Source organism: Giraffa tippelskirchi, chromosome 3 (genome assembly GCF_054371585.1).
Source record: "Giraffa tippelskirchi isolate mGirTip1 chromosome 3, T2T-mGirTip1v1.2.pri, whole genome shotgun sequence".
NCBI classification, from domain to species: domain Eukaryota; kingdom Metazoa; phylum Chordata; class Mammalia; order Artiodactyla; family Giraffidae; genus Giraffa; species Giraffa tippelskirchi.
Window position 1 is genome coordinate 186,563,575 of NC_137277.1, and position 12,787 is coordinate 186,576,361.

At 56.2% G+C, this 12,787-nt stretch overlaps 1 protein-coding gene and 1 long non-coding RNA gene across 2 annotated transcripts in view; one reads left to right on the forward strand and one right to left on the reverse strand.

Moving 5' to 3' along the window:
* Positions 1–10,681, reverse strand: part of EPHB2 (EPH receptor B2) — a 219,125-nt gene extending 208,444 nt beyond the window's left edge. The window contains exon 1 of the mRNA XM_081574545.1: positions 10,446–10,681. Coding sequence (XP_081430671.1) covers positions 10,446–10,506 — 61 coding nt within the window. The 5' untranslated portion in view covers positions 10,507–10,681. The remainder of the gene's footprint in view (positions 1–10,445) is intronic.
* On the forward strand, positions 60–4,770 carry LOC145542188 (uncharacterized). Its single transcript, XR_014079642.1, has 4 exons — positions 60–644; positions 3,159–3,254; positions 3,438–3,481; positions 3,843–4,770. It is a non-coding gene; the product is annotated as an uncharacterized LOC145542188 (long non-coding RNA).
* Positions 10,682–12,787: the final 2,106 nt, after the last annotated feature.

Genomic DNA, 12,787 nt, shown 5'->3' on the forward strand with positions numbered 1-12,787 from the left:
GGTGATGCTTTGTGACATCACAGTCCAGGCTCTTCAAGGAGTCTTACAGTTTCCTCTTTACCCTCTTGGGAACTAGCCGCCGTGGAAAACTCGGTCTAGACTAGTGACGGGTGAGCGATCCTGAAGAGTGGAGGCGCAGGGGGCGGCCTTCCCACCCTCCCTACCAGGGCCTCCGAGATGTAGGAGAGGCTACGGCAGACCTTCCAGCACAGCCCAGCTGAGCGCAAGCTCAAGAGTGATCCAAGCTGACACCACATGGAGCAGAATAAATGCCCAGCTGCACCCGGCCACCCCACTGAATCAGGGGGAATAATACATCTCTGTTGTATTAAGACAGTATGTTTTGGGGTGGCTTATTAGGTGGCAATGGATAACTGATACACGTCCCCAGGACAGAGCCCTGGCCTTTGTCTAGCTCTCCCCTCCTTGCCTGGAGCCTGGCACCGGGCATGCAATCCCAGAGCTGGAAGGAGCCTCCGAAACCAGAGTCCTACCCCCTCATTTGAGAGAAGAGGTAGCCGAAGCCTGGGGAGGAGAAGCAATTTACTCCAGATCACAAGAGAGACTAGAGGCTAAACAACACCACCACCAACAGGAGAGACGGGGCGGATCTAGGAGGCAGACTGGAGTCCTGCAGGACCCAGGCAAGTAACACAAATGTGACGCAAGCTGATGGAGAGCTCCCCGCCCCCCCAGCCCGCATTCACGTGCTCCATCTGAAGAGGCAGTCACTATTCGGCTCCAGCCAACTGTGGCCATGTGGGAATGTGGGCCTAAAGAAGCCAGATTGTCTGACTTCTCACAAAGCCAGAAACAGGATTTCTCTGTAAACTCTCCTGATTTTCAAATGTTGGCTAGGAATTCAAATTGAATCGACCATCTCTGAGCCATTGAGACCCGCCTTGGGCTTCAGGCATGGTCTGGCCACTGCCCTCCAGCAAGTCACCTTATTCCCCCAGGTCTCAGTTTTCTCATCTTTAAAATGGGCCCCATGGTTCCTGCCCACTTATTGGGTTGCTGTGAAAACCCGATGAGCTAACGGGTACAAGCTACAAATGGCCCTGTGACTGTTCCACAGCCTCTGTTCTCTGTGGAGGCACCCCTCACAATGTAATGAGTTAACACCCAATTTGTCTAAGTTAGAACAACATTATCCTGACCATTATGACAGCAATTGCTTTTTTATGGAAGGTTTGTGAGTTCCAGAACCCTCCCACTTGCATTATCTCAGGATGTTGATGGAGTCAGAAGCTGGATGGCTGCCTTGGAGACCCTCGTCAGAGCCAAGCCTTTTCTCTGAGCTGGGAGGTGCATTCCAGAGGCTGCTGGAAGGGGGTGGTGCAGAGCAGGAGCTTCAAAGTCCTCCAGACCTGCTCCCTAGTTATGTGTCCTTGGGCTAGTCACTTTCTGAGTTTCAGTTGCCACATCTGTAAAATGGGCACAATAATAAAACCTCCAGGGCAGCTGTTGAGACAGCTGCGTGAGATGACATATATGGGGTTGGCCAAAAAGTTCATTTGGGTTTTTCCATAACCTCTCAATGGAAAACCCAAACAAACTTTTTGGCCAACCCAATACAATGTCCTTAAACAGAGCATCTGGCTGTTTTTATTATCATGTATGGAAGTTGGTGTGAATTCTCTGGTAGATCAGACAGTAAAGAATCTGCCTGCAATACAGATTCTTACAATGCAAGACCCAGGTTCAATCCCTGGGCTGGGAAGATCCCCTGGAGAAGGGAATGGCAATCCACTCCAGTATTCTTGGCCTGTAGAATTCTATGGACAGAAGAGCCTGGCAGGCTACAGTTCATGGGGTTGCAAAGAGTTGGACACGACTGAGCAACTAACATTTTCACTTTTTCATGGAAGTTTGTGGCTGGTAGGCCAAGGGTCAAGGATGAAGCTGCAGCGATAGAAGATCCTATTCCTTTCCTGAGGTTAAGGGAGGCTGACTTGGAGTGGGGATGGGCTCTTGAGGAAAACCTGCATGGGAAGCAGAGAGGCAGGCTGGAGGGACCTGTCAACTACTCAGCAAGGGTCAGATAGAACGTAACTCTGTATCTTTGGCTTTTTCCTGGGGTGAAGTGAAGAGGGATGGGGGAGAGCTGCAGACAAGAGTCCTCGAGTAAAACGGCACCCACATCCCCGACTCTGAATGCAGTTTCCCACTGGTTTTGAGAAATAACAGCCACAGTTAATATTTACTGGGTACTCTTCACACGTAAGATACACATTCAGTTACAAACGCAAATTCATCTTTCATGGACTAACTCATTCATTCGTCATAGCCACCTCAAGAACTATTATTATTCCCATTTTAGAAGTGAGGAAACCAGGGCTCAGAGAGGTTAAATAACCGACCAGAGGACACACAGTAAGGGACAGCCTGACTCCAGACATCCTTGTAACCCCTAGGCTCTGCTGTTTATGGAACAAGACAGAGAGTGGTCAGGGCTTGGCTAAAGGGCTCTGGGATTTCAAAGACAGCAACAAGTACTCCGGCGGGGAACAAGGGTGCTGACAATTCACAGTCCTGACAACTGATAAACACCAGCAGGGCTGCAGACCAGTCTGCTCTGCTGGCCGCCGTATACGGGACCTCATTTAACCCTCACCACGAGTCTCCGACAGGCAGTATCCCCAGTTTACAGATCAGCAAACTGAGGCTCACACAGCACACCGCTTGCTCAAGGCCACAGAGCAGACAAGGTCTCTTCCCTGAGGATACCCCTATCCCGAGGGGGCTGCAGCAGGGCTCCAGATGGCTCCAGGAAGCTCACCGAGCACAGCCCAGGCTAAGGGGGTCGAGGCAAGCACCGCCTGCCCCAGGTGATACAGAGGCACCTGGGAGACAGGTGTCTCCTCTCCACCCTCTGGAAGGCACCTGCTTTAAAAGGCCCTAAAACCCTAAAATGCTTTCAAGGCAGCCTTATCAGACAGTTGATCCCAATCAGGAAGCTTCCAGGTGCTGTCAGATCAATGGCCCACCCCATCCCTGAGAGGTGTGCAAACATTCTGCCCTGCCCTCCCCCCGCCAAGCCTCCTTCCGTTCACCAGCAGGCCGGCGGCCTGGGCTGGTGGGCACTAACTCAGATTGACTTCACTTCGTTTCGCCTTTTCCAGTTTCCTGCTGAGGTTTCTCTTCCTCTTTCCCAGGAGTCCCACCTGCCCAATGGAAAGACCTGGGAAGTGAGTTAAAAATTACAGATCCCCAGCCTCCAGCTGGATCTATCAAAGCTCCAGCAAAGTCAGGCAAGCAGGCCAGGCCACAGGATGGGATGGGGCTTTGGTCAGAGGTGCAGGCCGGGTCCACCACTGCCAGGAGGCCATCCTGGTCTCACCCCTCCACCCTCTGAGGGAGCAGGGTACCCCTCCCTTGTCCAGCCCAGGCCTCCTGTCACCAGCCAGTTCCATCATCAGCCCCTTCCTTTATAGGTCTCTCTGTCTGCAGGGGTCTGACCTCCACCCTAAGCTCACAGGTAAGCTCTGGGCAGGCCAAGCTGACCAGCTGCGACCCTGGGCCTTGCTGAGTCCCTGGCACAGCTGCCCAGACAACCTGCCCCCACCCTGGCTCTGGGGTTGATGCAAAACCTTGATGAAGTGGAGGCGGCCAAAGGCATTAGGAAGGACAACCCCCGCCCCCTGGGAGGGTCTGGGGCCATGGCAGAGCAGAGGGAGCTGGCAGTGGGGTCTCAGGGCCAACCAAGGATTCAAACCCCGCCACTGGGAGCCTGGGTACAGGCTTGTGTTCTCACAACTGTTTTGAGAATCTTCTGAAAGCTAAGACCCCGCTTCCTAGGAAAATCTACGGTCACATCCAACATTCTATTATAATTTCAGGGTGATCCCAGGGTCCCATAACTAAGGCCTGTGGACCCCAGTTGAGAGCCTCTCTTCTAATTCCCTGCCATGGTAAGAAGCAAGTATTTTCCCCTGACAGAGCCCTGAAGAAAGAGGCAGAGATGGGGCTCTGGGCCTGCCCACACTTAGGGGGTCGCCATCCCAAGGCTGGGGCAGTTGGGAGTCTGTATGCTGGGTTGGGGGAGACACTGAAGTTTGGCTTGTGGGCTGAACAATCTGAATGCCAGAAAGAGGGGAGGTGAATTAGGACACAGCCATCACCGATCGCAGGCACGCACTCCAAGGACGAGGACTTTGGAGGGGCTGAGAACAGCCTCTACACGGACAAGTACCTGACACTTCTTTTTTTTCTTTTTTGACTCTTTATTTTGTATTGGGGTATAGCTGATTAATAACGTTGTGATAGTTTCAGGTGGACAGCAAAGGGACTCAGCCATACATATACTTGTATCCATTCTCCCCTACACTCCCCTCCCATCTAGGCTGTGACGTAACATTGAACAGAGCTCCCTGTGCTATAGAGTAGGTCCTCGTTGGTTATCCTTTTTAAACAAAGCAGCGTGTACACGTCCATCCCAAACTCCCTAACTATCCCTTCCTCCTATTCCTCCCCCGGCGTGTGCCTGACACTTTGTGTGGGTGTTCCCAGGAACCCCTGAGGAAATGGGAGCCCAGCCCCTTGCCCAGGGCACACACAGTGTGCAGGGCTGGGGGTTTGAACCCAGGTCTGATTGCCCAGAAAGGCTATGCCTTTTCTCTGCCCCACAGCATCCGGGAAGCTGGTTGCCCTTGTTTCCCACTAAAGTCGGAATCCTTTCTCCCCACCCAGCACCTGACATGAAGGAGGTGCCTGGCGACTCTTTTAAAATATATGGATTATTGATGGAGGAATAAATGAATAAGTCAACTTGCTTTTGAATTCTACAGCATTCGGGCTTTAAATCTAAGCCCTGATTTCCTGGCTAAGACGAATACATGAAAGTAGCCTCCTTTAAAAATGAGAAGCAGGAGAAATAAACATAAAAGGAAAACCAATTCTAAATTAATCCCACTGAAGGTCGCTGGATCTTAGATAGGTAATGCCCGGGAGGTGGGCCCAGCAGAGGGCTGGGGGTGGGAGACAAGGCGTGCATGGGGGGCAGGGGCGGGCAGTCTCCCTCGACCCCTGTAAGGAGCGGACTTGCCTGGCACGGAGCTGCCACTGGTCCATTTGAATCCTCAGCTCTGGTTGAACTGATCTCTTTATTATCCCCAAACATCTTCCTGCATTCTGTATCTCTGCTCACATCTGCCCTCTGCTTCTCCCTCTGGGAAGATTTCCTTCATCTCCCCGGCTAGAGGGACTCCCTCCTTCATCTCTGTATCATTCTCCGGACACTTACCGTATAGCACAATATATTCATTCATTCAGCGTTCCTTAGCTGATTATGTCTTTCAGTTACTGGGCCCCGGGTGACTGGGTTCAGTTCAGGGCACCGGGCTGCCGCAGCAAACAGGAAAGATAAAAACCTCAGGACTTCCCTGGGAGACCAGTGGTTAGGGCTTCATGCTTCCACTGTGGGGGCCGTGGGTTTGATCCCCAGTGGGGGGAGACAAAGATCTCGCAGGCTGTCTAATGTAGCTAAAAAATAATAACAATAAAATTTTTTAATTTTTAAAAATAAATTAAAAAAAACCCTCTCGTCTCTTGGAGTTTACAGTCTAGTGGGCAAGATGGACACTAAACAAGGAAAGCAACAAGTCTCTGATACCATTTCAGATGGCAGTGGGTATTCTGAAGTACGACAAAACCGGAGGGATAGAAAGTGTCTGAACTGAGTCTGTGTTAGATGAGGTAATCAGGGAAGGCCTCTGGGAGGCAGCATTTGAACAGAGCTCTTTTTACTACTACTGGGCTTCCCTGGTGGCTCAGATGGTAAAGCATCTGCCCACAATGCGGGAGACCCGGGGCGGTGGGGCGGGTTTGGGAAGATCCCCTGGAGAAGGAAATGGCAACCTACTCCAGTATTCTTGCCTGGAAAATTCCAAGGACAGAGGAGCCTGGTGGGCTACAGTCCATGGGGTTGCAAAGAGTTGGACATGACTGAGTGACTTCACTTTCTTTTTATTTCCACCGTGGACACAAAACTGAGCTCCCTCAGGGAGCTCACAGCCTAGCAAAGAATAGACAAGCTGGCCTTTTCTTTACTGTGCAGGACAGGTTCTAGCCCATCTGAACATTCCCACACACTGGAAGTCAGTGATCTTTCCGAAAACAAATCTGGCCAGGTCCCCCGTGGCTCAAGAACCTTCAGTGGCTCCCCCATACCCTAAGCATCAAGTCCAAACTCCTCAGCTTTCCATCGGAGCCCTGCCATCCATTCTCAGCCTCATCCCCCTTTGCTGCCGTTAACACCCATCTCCCTCAGATACACCCAAGTATCACATACCAATCATCATGTCTCTAGGTCTTTACACACGCGTTTCCTTCTTCCAGGCCAAGACTTGGCCTCCTCTAGGTCCCAAAGTCAACCTCCTTCGCTTTTTGGGAACACAGTTCATTAATATGACAGGTGGCCGAGAAAGTTCCGTGGAAGGGAGAACAGGAAGTAAGAAAATGAGGCAAAGAACAAAGCTATAAATGACAAAGTAACTGGCTTCCATCCTACATGGCTGCTGCTCCCCCAGGCGGTGCACGACTTCCTCCTGGCAGGACCCGGGACACACTTATCACATTGTACCTTGCCAACGGCTTCCCTCGCAGTTTGTCCCCCGTCTCCCTGCCTGCCCCAGGGCCCAGCACCACACCAGCTAGAAAACACGCTCCATAAATATTTGGAAACCAAAAGAACTGATGTACAGGGACTTCCCTGGCAGTCTTGGTGGCTCAGACTTCGCCTTCCAATGCAAGGGGTGCCAGTTCGATCCCTGGTAGCAGAGCTAAGATCCCACGTGCATTATGGCCAGAAACCCAAAATATAAAGTGGAAGCAATACCGTAACCAATTCAATAAAGACTTTACAAGTGGTCTATATTAAAACAATCTTAAGGGAAAAAAAGAACAAATGTACAAAGGAGACGGGTTTTCTCCAGACTTCAACTTTTGGATTCTACCTAGTGGCTGGTCCGGGCTCCCCTGGTGGCTCAGCTGGTAAAGAATCCGCCTGCAATGCGGGAGACCTGGGTTCGATCCCTGGGTTGGGAAGATCTGCTGGAGAAGGGATAGGCTATCCACTCCAGTATTCTTGGGCTTTCCTGGTGGCTCAGCTGGTAAAGAACCCGCCTGCAATGTGGGAGACCTGGGTTCGATCCCTGGGTTGGGAAAATCCCCTGGAGAAGGGAAAGGCTCCCCACTCCAGTATTTTGGCCTGGAAAATTCCATGGACTGTATAGTCCATGGGGTGGCAAAGAGTTGGACACGACTGAGCGACTTTCACTAGCAGCTGGTCCACCACTGACCTCTTGTCCTGTTGGACACAACCCTGGGGACACTACTATCCTCTCAAAGCATCCAGATGCTCCAGACTTAGGTTTCCTTTGGGCAGGGGGTCTCATGGTTTAGGGAGATACTAAGCTTGCCATCCTAACCGAGCCCGCATGCTGTGTGCTAAGTCGCTTCAGTCGTGTTTGACTCTTTGCGACCCTAAGAACCATAGCCCACCAGGCTTCTCTGTCCGTGGGATTCTCTGGGCAAGAACACTGGAATGGGTTGCCATTTCCTTCTCCAGGGGATCTTCCCCCACCCAGGGATCGAATCCGCGTCTCTTATGTCTCTTGAATTGGTAGGCGGGTTCTTTACCACTAATGCCACCTGGGAAGCCCAACCTAGCCGCACCCCCCACCCCAAAAAACAACACATATCTTCTCTCCTCTCTCAAAGGTTGGGAATTTCCTAGACCTTAACACTCAGGACAGCATGGTTACTACTGAGCAGGAGGAGGGGGACGGGCCAGGAGTGGCGGCTGCACATCTCTGGGTACCGGGAGCCCCAAGGGCTGCCCTCTCATCACCCCGGGCTTCAGGTCTGCTTCCACAGACTGTCCTGCTCCCGGGAGGCTCCTGTCTCTTCCGGGTTATGTCACGAGCAGCACTGCCCATCTTCCATCCCCCAGAGGCCACGCAGATCTTCAAGGTGACTTCTTCCCATCCATCATCTGGTCTGAATCTCACAGGCATGCCCGTGAGACAGGCAGGACCAGCGTGATTACCCTCACTTGGCAGATGAGAACACTGAGGCTCAGGGAAGGCAAGGAGGGTGCATATGAATCCTAGGAGGCTAGGTTGAACATCCTAGACTCAGGGAAACTGAGCTCCCTGTAGGGAAGGGAGCTGGTCCGGGGGTCCCCGAGTGAGAAGTCAGGCCTCTGACCTCCACCTCACACCATCTCCCCCTCCGTTAGGCCAGCTCCTTCTTAACGCCTAACGGACTAGACTCCAGAGTATCCAGGGAGCAAAGGAAGAGCCTGAAGTAAGGTTCGGGATGCCCACTGCAGCCCGCCTCCCAGTCTGCCCCCAAGTGGCAGCCCACGCCGCCACGCCCTCCTGGGACATCAGCAGCCGATCAGCCCTGTGTCCAGGGCCCAGGGTCCGCTCTGGCCAGAGCCCCCCAGATTCTGACCGCCCCCCGCCAGGGCCAGGCCTGGACAGACGTGGCTCTTCCATCTATCCCCACGGTAATTAAAAACACACCCAGGGCCTTTTCCAACGAGAGAGGGGCCAATTTTCTTCCCCTCCAGCACCGCTGACTACAACCCAAAGAGCAATATTTATGCCAAGCTCCCTATAATACTGTAAACATCCCAACGTATAGCGGGCCAACACATGAGTCATTTCCCCAAAGCCAGAGCTAATAAGTGGTACCTCAGCCCTATCCCAGGGACCTCCCGCCAGCAGCCAGGTCTCAGGGCTGCCCTGCACACCCAGGGCTCGTGGCACCCTGGTGCCCCAGAGGCCCCACTCCGGGAAACCTCAGGCAGCCATCAAACCCTCCAGGAGCCTGGGGACAGCTGCTTCTGTGCCAGAAACTATGGCTGCCATCCAGGGACACCCCCTCCACCCCTTGAACTGCGGTCACTAAAGCACTCATTACTGAGGGAGAAACTCAAGTTATCGCATGGGATCCCCCATCCGTCCTTTCCCAGAGTCTGCAGGCTCCATGCCTGGTTCGATCGGGTTATTTTGGGGTTTGGTTTTATGGGTTTTTTTGAGCTGCAAGAGGGAAAGGGGCTACGCTTCACCCCCAAATGGCCCAAGATGAGGGTACCCCTCAGGCCTCAGGTGGCAGAATCCTGGAGAGGTTAGCCTGTTAGGGACAAGAAGGCCCAGCAAAATGAACAGAGCATAAGCTTCCCAGACTCCAGACCCTCATTCTATTTTTATCACCCAAGGACCAAGGCCTGAAGCACTGGCTTTTCTGAGCCTTGGTTTCCCTTTCTAGTAAAAGGAAGTTAAGACTCTTACCCATCTGGATTCCCTGGAAGGCTTATTTTGGGGAATCCAACAAAATTGAGGGTGGGAAAGCACTTCCTAAAGCTTCAAGTACCTTGTCAACTGTGCCGCACGTTGTAAACCACAGTACTTTGCATATAGTGCAAAGTACTTCATAAACTGTAAAGCGGTTTGAAAACTGTAAAGTGCAGTACACATGAGAACCATTATTCATGTTCATTTCTTGCCCCACAGGCTCGGCCATTTCTAGGGGACACACCCAGACCCCACTAACTTTCCCTCCAGAGAAAGCTGGTTCGGAAGACTGGGCAGCCGCCCTGTTTCCTTGGGGGTCCGGTGGGACCAACACACGAGGCCATGGGGGAGAGGGCCCAGCGACCCTGGCCAAGGCCAACACATGGCAAGAGCATCTGGTCTGGCCCTGGTGGCAGCTGGAGAGTTCCCGGGGCTCCAGCGGCCACGCTGAGCTCTGCCGCCAGCGGGGCGGTGGCCGGCAGGGGTGCCCGGAGACCCCGCGCGGCCGAGAGATGCCCACGGACCCACCCCCCCCGCAGTCCTCCAGGGGAGGGGACCCCATTGTACGCCGCGGGCGATGGGCAGGCACCGGCGCGCTCACTTCCACTCTGCCAGTCCCCCCTCTTCGGGGCTCCGACCCCATCCCGGGGGCGCGGACCGGGAACCCCCACCCCGGGCCAGTCGCGGTGCCTGCCTCCCTCCGCTCCCTGCCAAACTTTCCAGCCCCGACTGCGCTCCGGGCCGCCCACCCCCCCCCCCACTCCCCGGCCGGGGCCCCTCCACCCGGTGCCGAGCAAGGCCAGGCCGGCGCGCAGGGGGGTGCCCGGGCCGGGGGCGGCGAGCGCGCGTGGGCAGCCCCCCGGCCCTGGGCGGCGCTCGCCGGGCTGGCTACAAAGCCTCGGCAAGATGGTCCCTTCGCCTCCTCCTGGCACAGTCAATCAGCGCCCGCCGTTCCCGGGCGCCCGCGGGGCCCGCGCCTCCCGGCGCGGCCGGACACACCTCCCCGCGGCCACCTGCGCCGGGCGCGAGCCCCGGGGCAAACTTTGCGGGGCCGCGGGGCGGAGGTGGGCGCCGGCGGCCGCCCGTGCCCGGCCGCTCCCCGCCCCCATCGCCCGGCCGCCCGCCCGCCCGCCCGCTCACCTTCCACGGCGGCGAGCAGCGGCAACAGCAGCAGCGCGGCCCCCAGCCTCCGCAGGGCCATGGCTGCGCTTCCCGGGGCCTCGGGCCGCGGCGCCGCGGGGCCCGGGCGGCCCGGGCGGGAGCGCGCGCCCCGGGCTCGGGGGGCCGGGGGGAGCGGCGAGGCGCGGCGCACACACAGCCGCCGCCACCGCGCAGCCAGCAGAATGAGCCATCCAGCCCGGGCAGAACGGGGACCCGGGCTCCGCCAGCGCTGGGCGCGGCCCACCTGAGCCGCGAGCGCGGGGGGAGCCCAGCCGGGCCGCGGGCCCCCGTGCGCGCCCCGGCAGCCCCGCCGGCCCGCGCACGCCCCCGGAGCCCCCAGCCCCTGGCGTCCGCGGGGGCCACCCGGGGGCCGCGCGCGCGCCGGAGCGCAGAGACGCCCCGCGCCCCGGCCACCGAGACCCCGGGCTCCCCCCGCGCAGCAGTGGTCTCTCCCGGCGCTGTGGCTCCTCCAGATAAAGCAGCGATTTCAGCCCAAATGTTTCTGAATTTTTATTGAATGCTGCAAAGCCGGAGAGCGTCTGGCGCGGCTGACAGGGGCAGGGAGAGGGGACCCGGGGAGGGGTTGGGGGAGAGGGCGAGGGAAGGGGCTGCCCAAAGCGGGGCGGGCCCTACCTGTCAGGGCCGGGAGGGCCACCCCCTCGCCTCAGCCCTGCCACCCGGGTCCCTGCAGCTCCGAGAGGGACCGAACTGCAATGAATGAAAAAAAAAAAAAGAGGTGGGGGTGTGTGTGGAGATGGGAACAAAACAGGCGGCTTTCCCAGGCGCTGGGGCTGGGCTGGGGCCTCTGCCTGGGAGAGCGGGCCTTGGCTCTGACGCTGGGCCCTGGGGTGGGTGGGGTGTGGGGGTCACTCTGGCACGGGTGGGCCGGGCGCTGGCAGGCAGACCCAGGCCTACTCTTCCTGCCTGGTTCTGAGCAAGCCCGTGAGCCCCTCCCTGGAGACCCTTCAGTCTGTATACACTGAATCTCTCCCTCTCGTTCATCTCCTTCCCAGTTGCAGTTCAGGGGTGGTGCAGAGGGCGGGTGTCTGGGCAGACCACCCCGCCCCTCCGTGGGATGGACCTGCCCGTGCCGCCGTGGTTTTGTGCTATGGCTTGTCCCTTCGGGGAGGACACAACCCCTTGTTCCATCCCTGCTCTGACAGCCTTCATCACCATCATCATTAAGGGCTTTGCTGAGGCCGGATGGTCAGTGAGCTGCAGGGGGGCGGCAGGAATCACCCAGTCAGGGCCTCTGGCCTTTGGGAGCCGCACTGCTGACAAACAAGACTTCACCAGGAGCTTCCTGCCCGGTGGAGTGGGTGTAAGGGCCCTGCGGAGGGTCGCAAGGTTTCAGTTCAGTGGAAGTCACCCACACCTCGCCAGACCCTTTGTCCCACACACTATCAAAATGTCCCAGCGATCCCCTGCCTTCAGGTTCACCCTATAGTTCATACCAAGAAAAGGACACCAGAGATTCGGAGACCCCATTGAAGGTTTGGAAAAGTGGGGTCATCTTCAGAGGCTTCCACGGTCCAACTGAAATGGGCCTCATCCTGAAAGTTCCCCAGGAGGAAGGAGGCCAGGAGGGCTGGCGGAGACTGCTTGGGAGGGAGCCGGAGCGAAGGGAGCAGAGAGAGGAAATGAGGTGAGGGGTTGCTCCTGTGAGGCTTCAGCCTCCTTGGCCAGGGTCAAAATCCACTAGGGTGTGGCTGGCTTTTATTTTTAGTTCCTGCTTCTCAGCCTGTGCAGGGGACCCAGGGTTTGAGAGAGCCTGAGCTGGGCCCATCCTGGGGCAAGACTCCCTCTCCTGGGCAAGAGGCTCCAAGCTGCTCTCCTGACCAGGATCAGCATCCAGGTGTCTGCGTGCTAAGTTGCTTCAGTCTTTCCGACTCTTTGCGACCCTATGGAGCGTAGCCCTCCAGGTTCCTCTGTCCATGGGATTCTCTAGACAAGAATACTGGAGCAGGTTACCATATCCTCCTCCAGGGGATCTTCCTGACCCAGGGATGAAGCACTTCTCTCTTTAGTCTCCTGCATCGGCAGGTGAGTTCTTTACCGCTAGCGCCACCTGGGAAGCCTCTTCCCCAAATCAAGAAGTATTTTGTGAGCACCTACTATGTGCTGGTTAGATAGCATCACCAACTCAATGGACATGAATTTGAGCATACTCCTGGAGATAGTGAAGGACAGGGAAGCCTGGCGTGCTGCAGTCCATGGGGTCGCAAAGAGTCAGACACAGACTTAGTGACTGAACAACCACAAAAGCTATGTGCTAAGGGGGATTCAGCACTTCTGCCCTGTTTCTAGCCCCTGGGACCCTT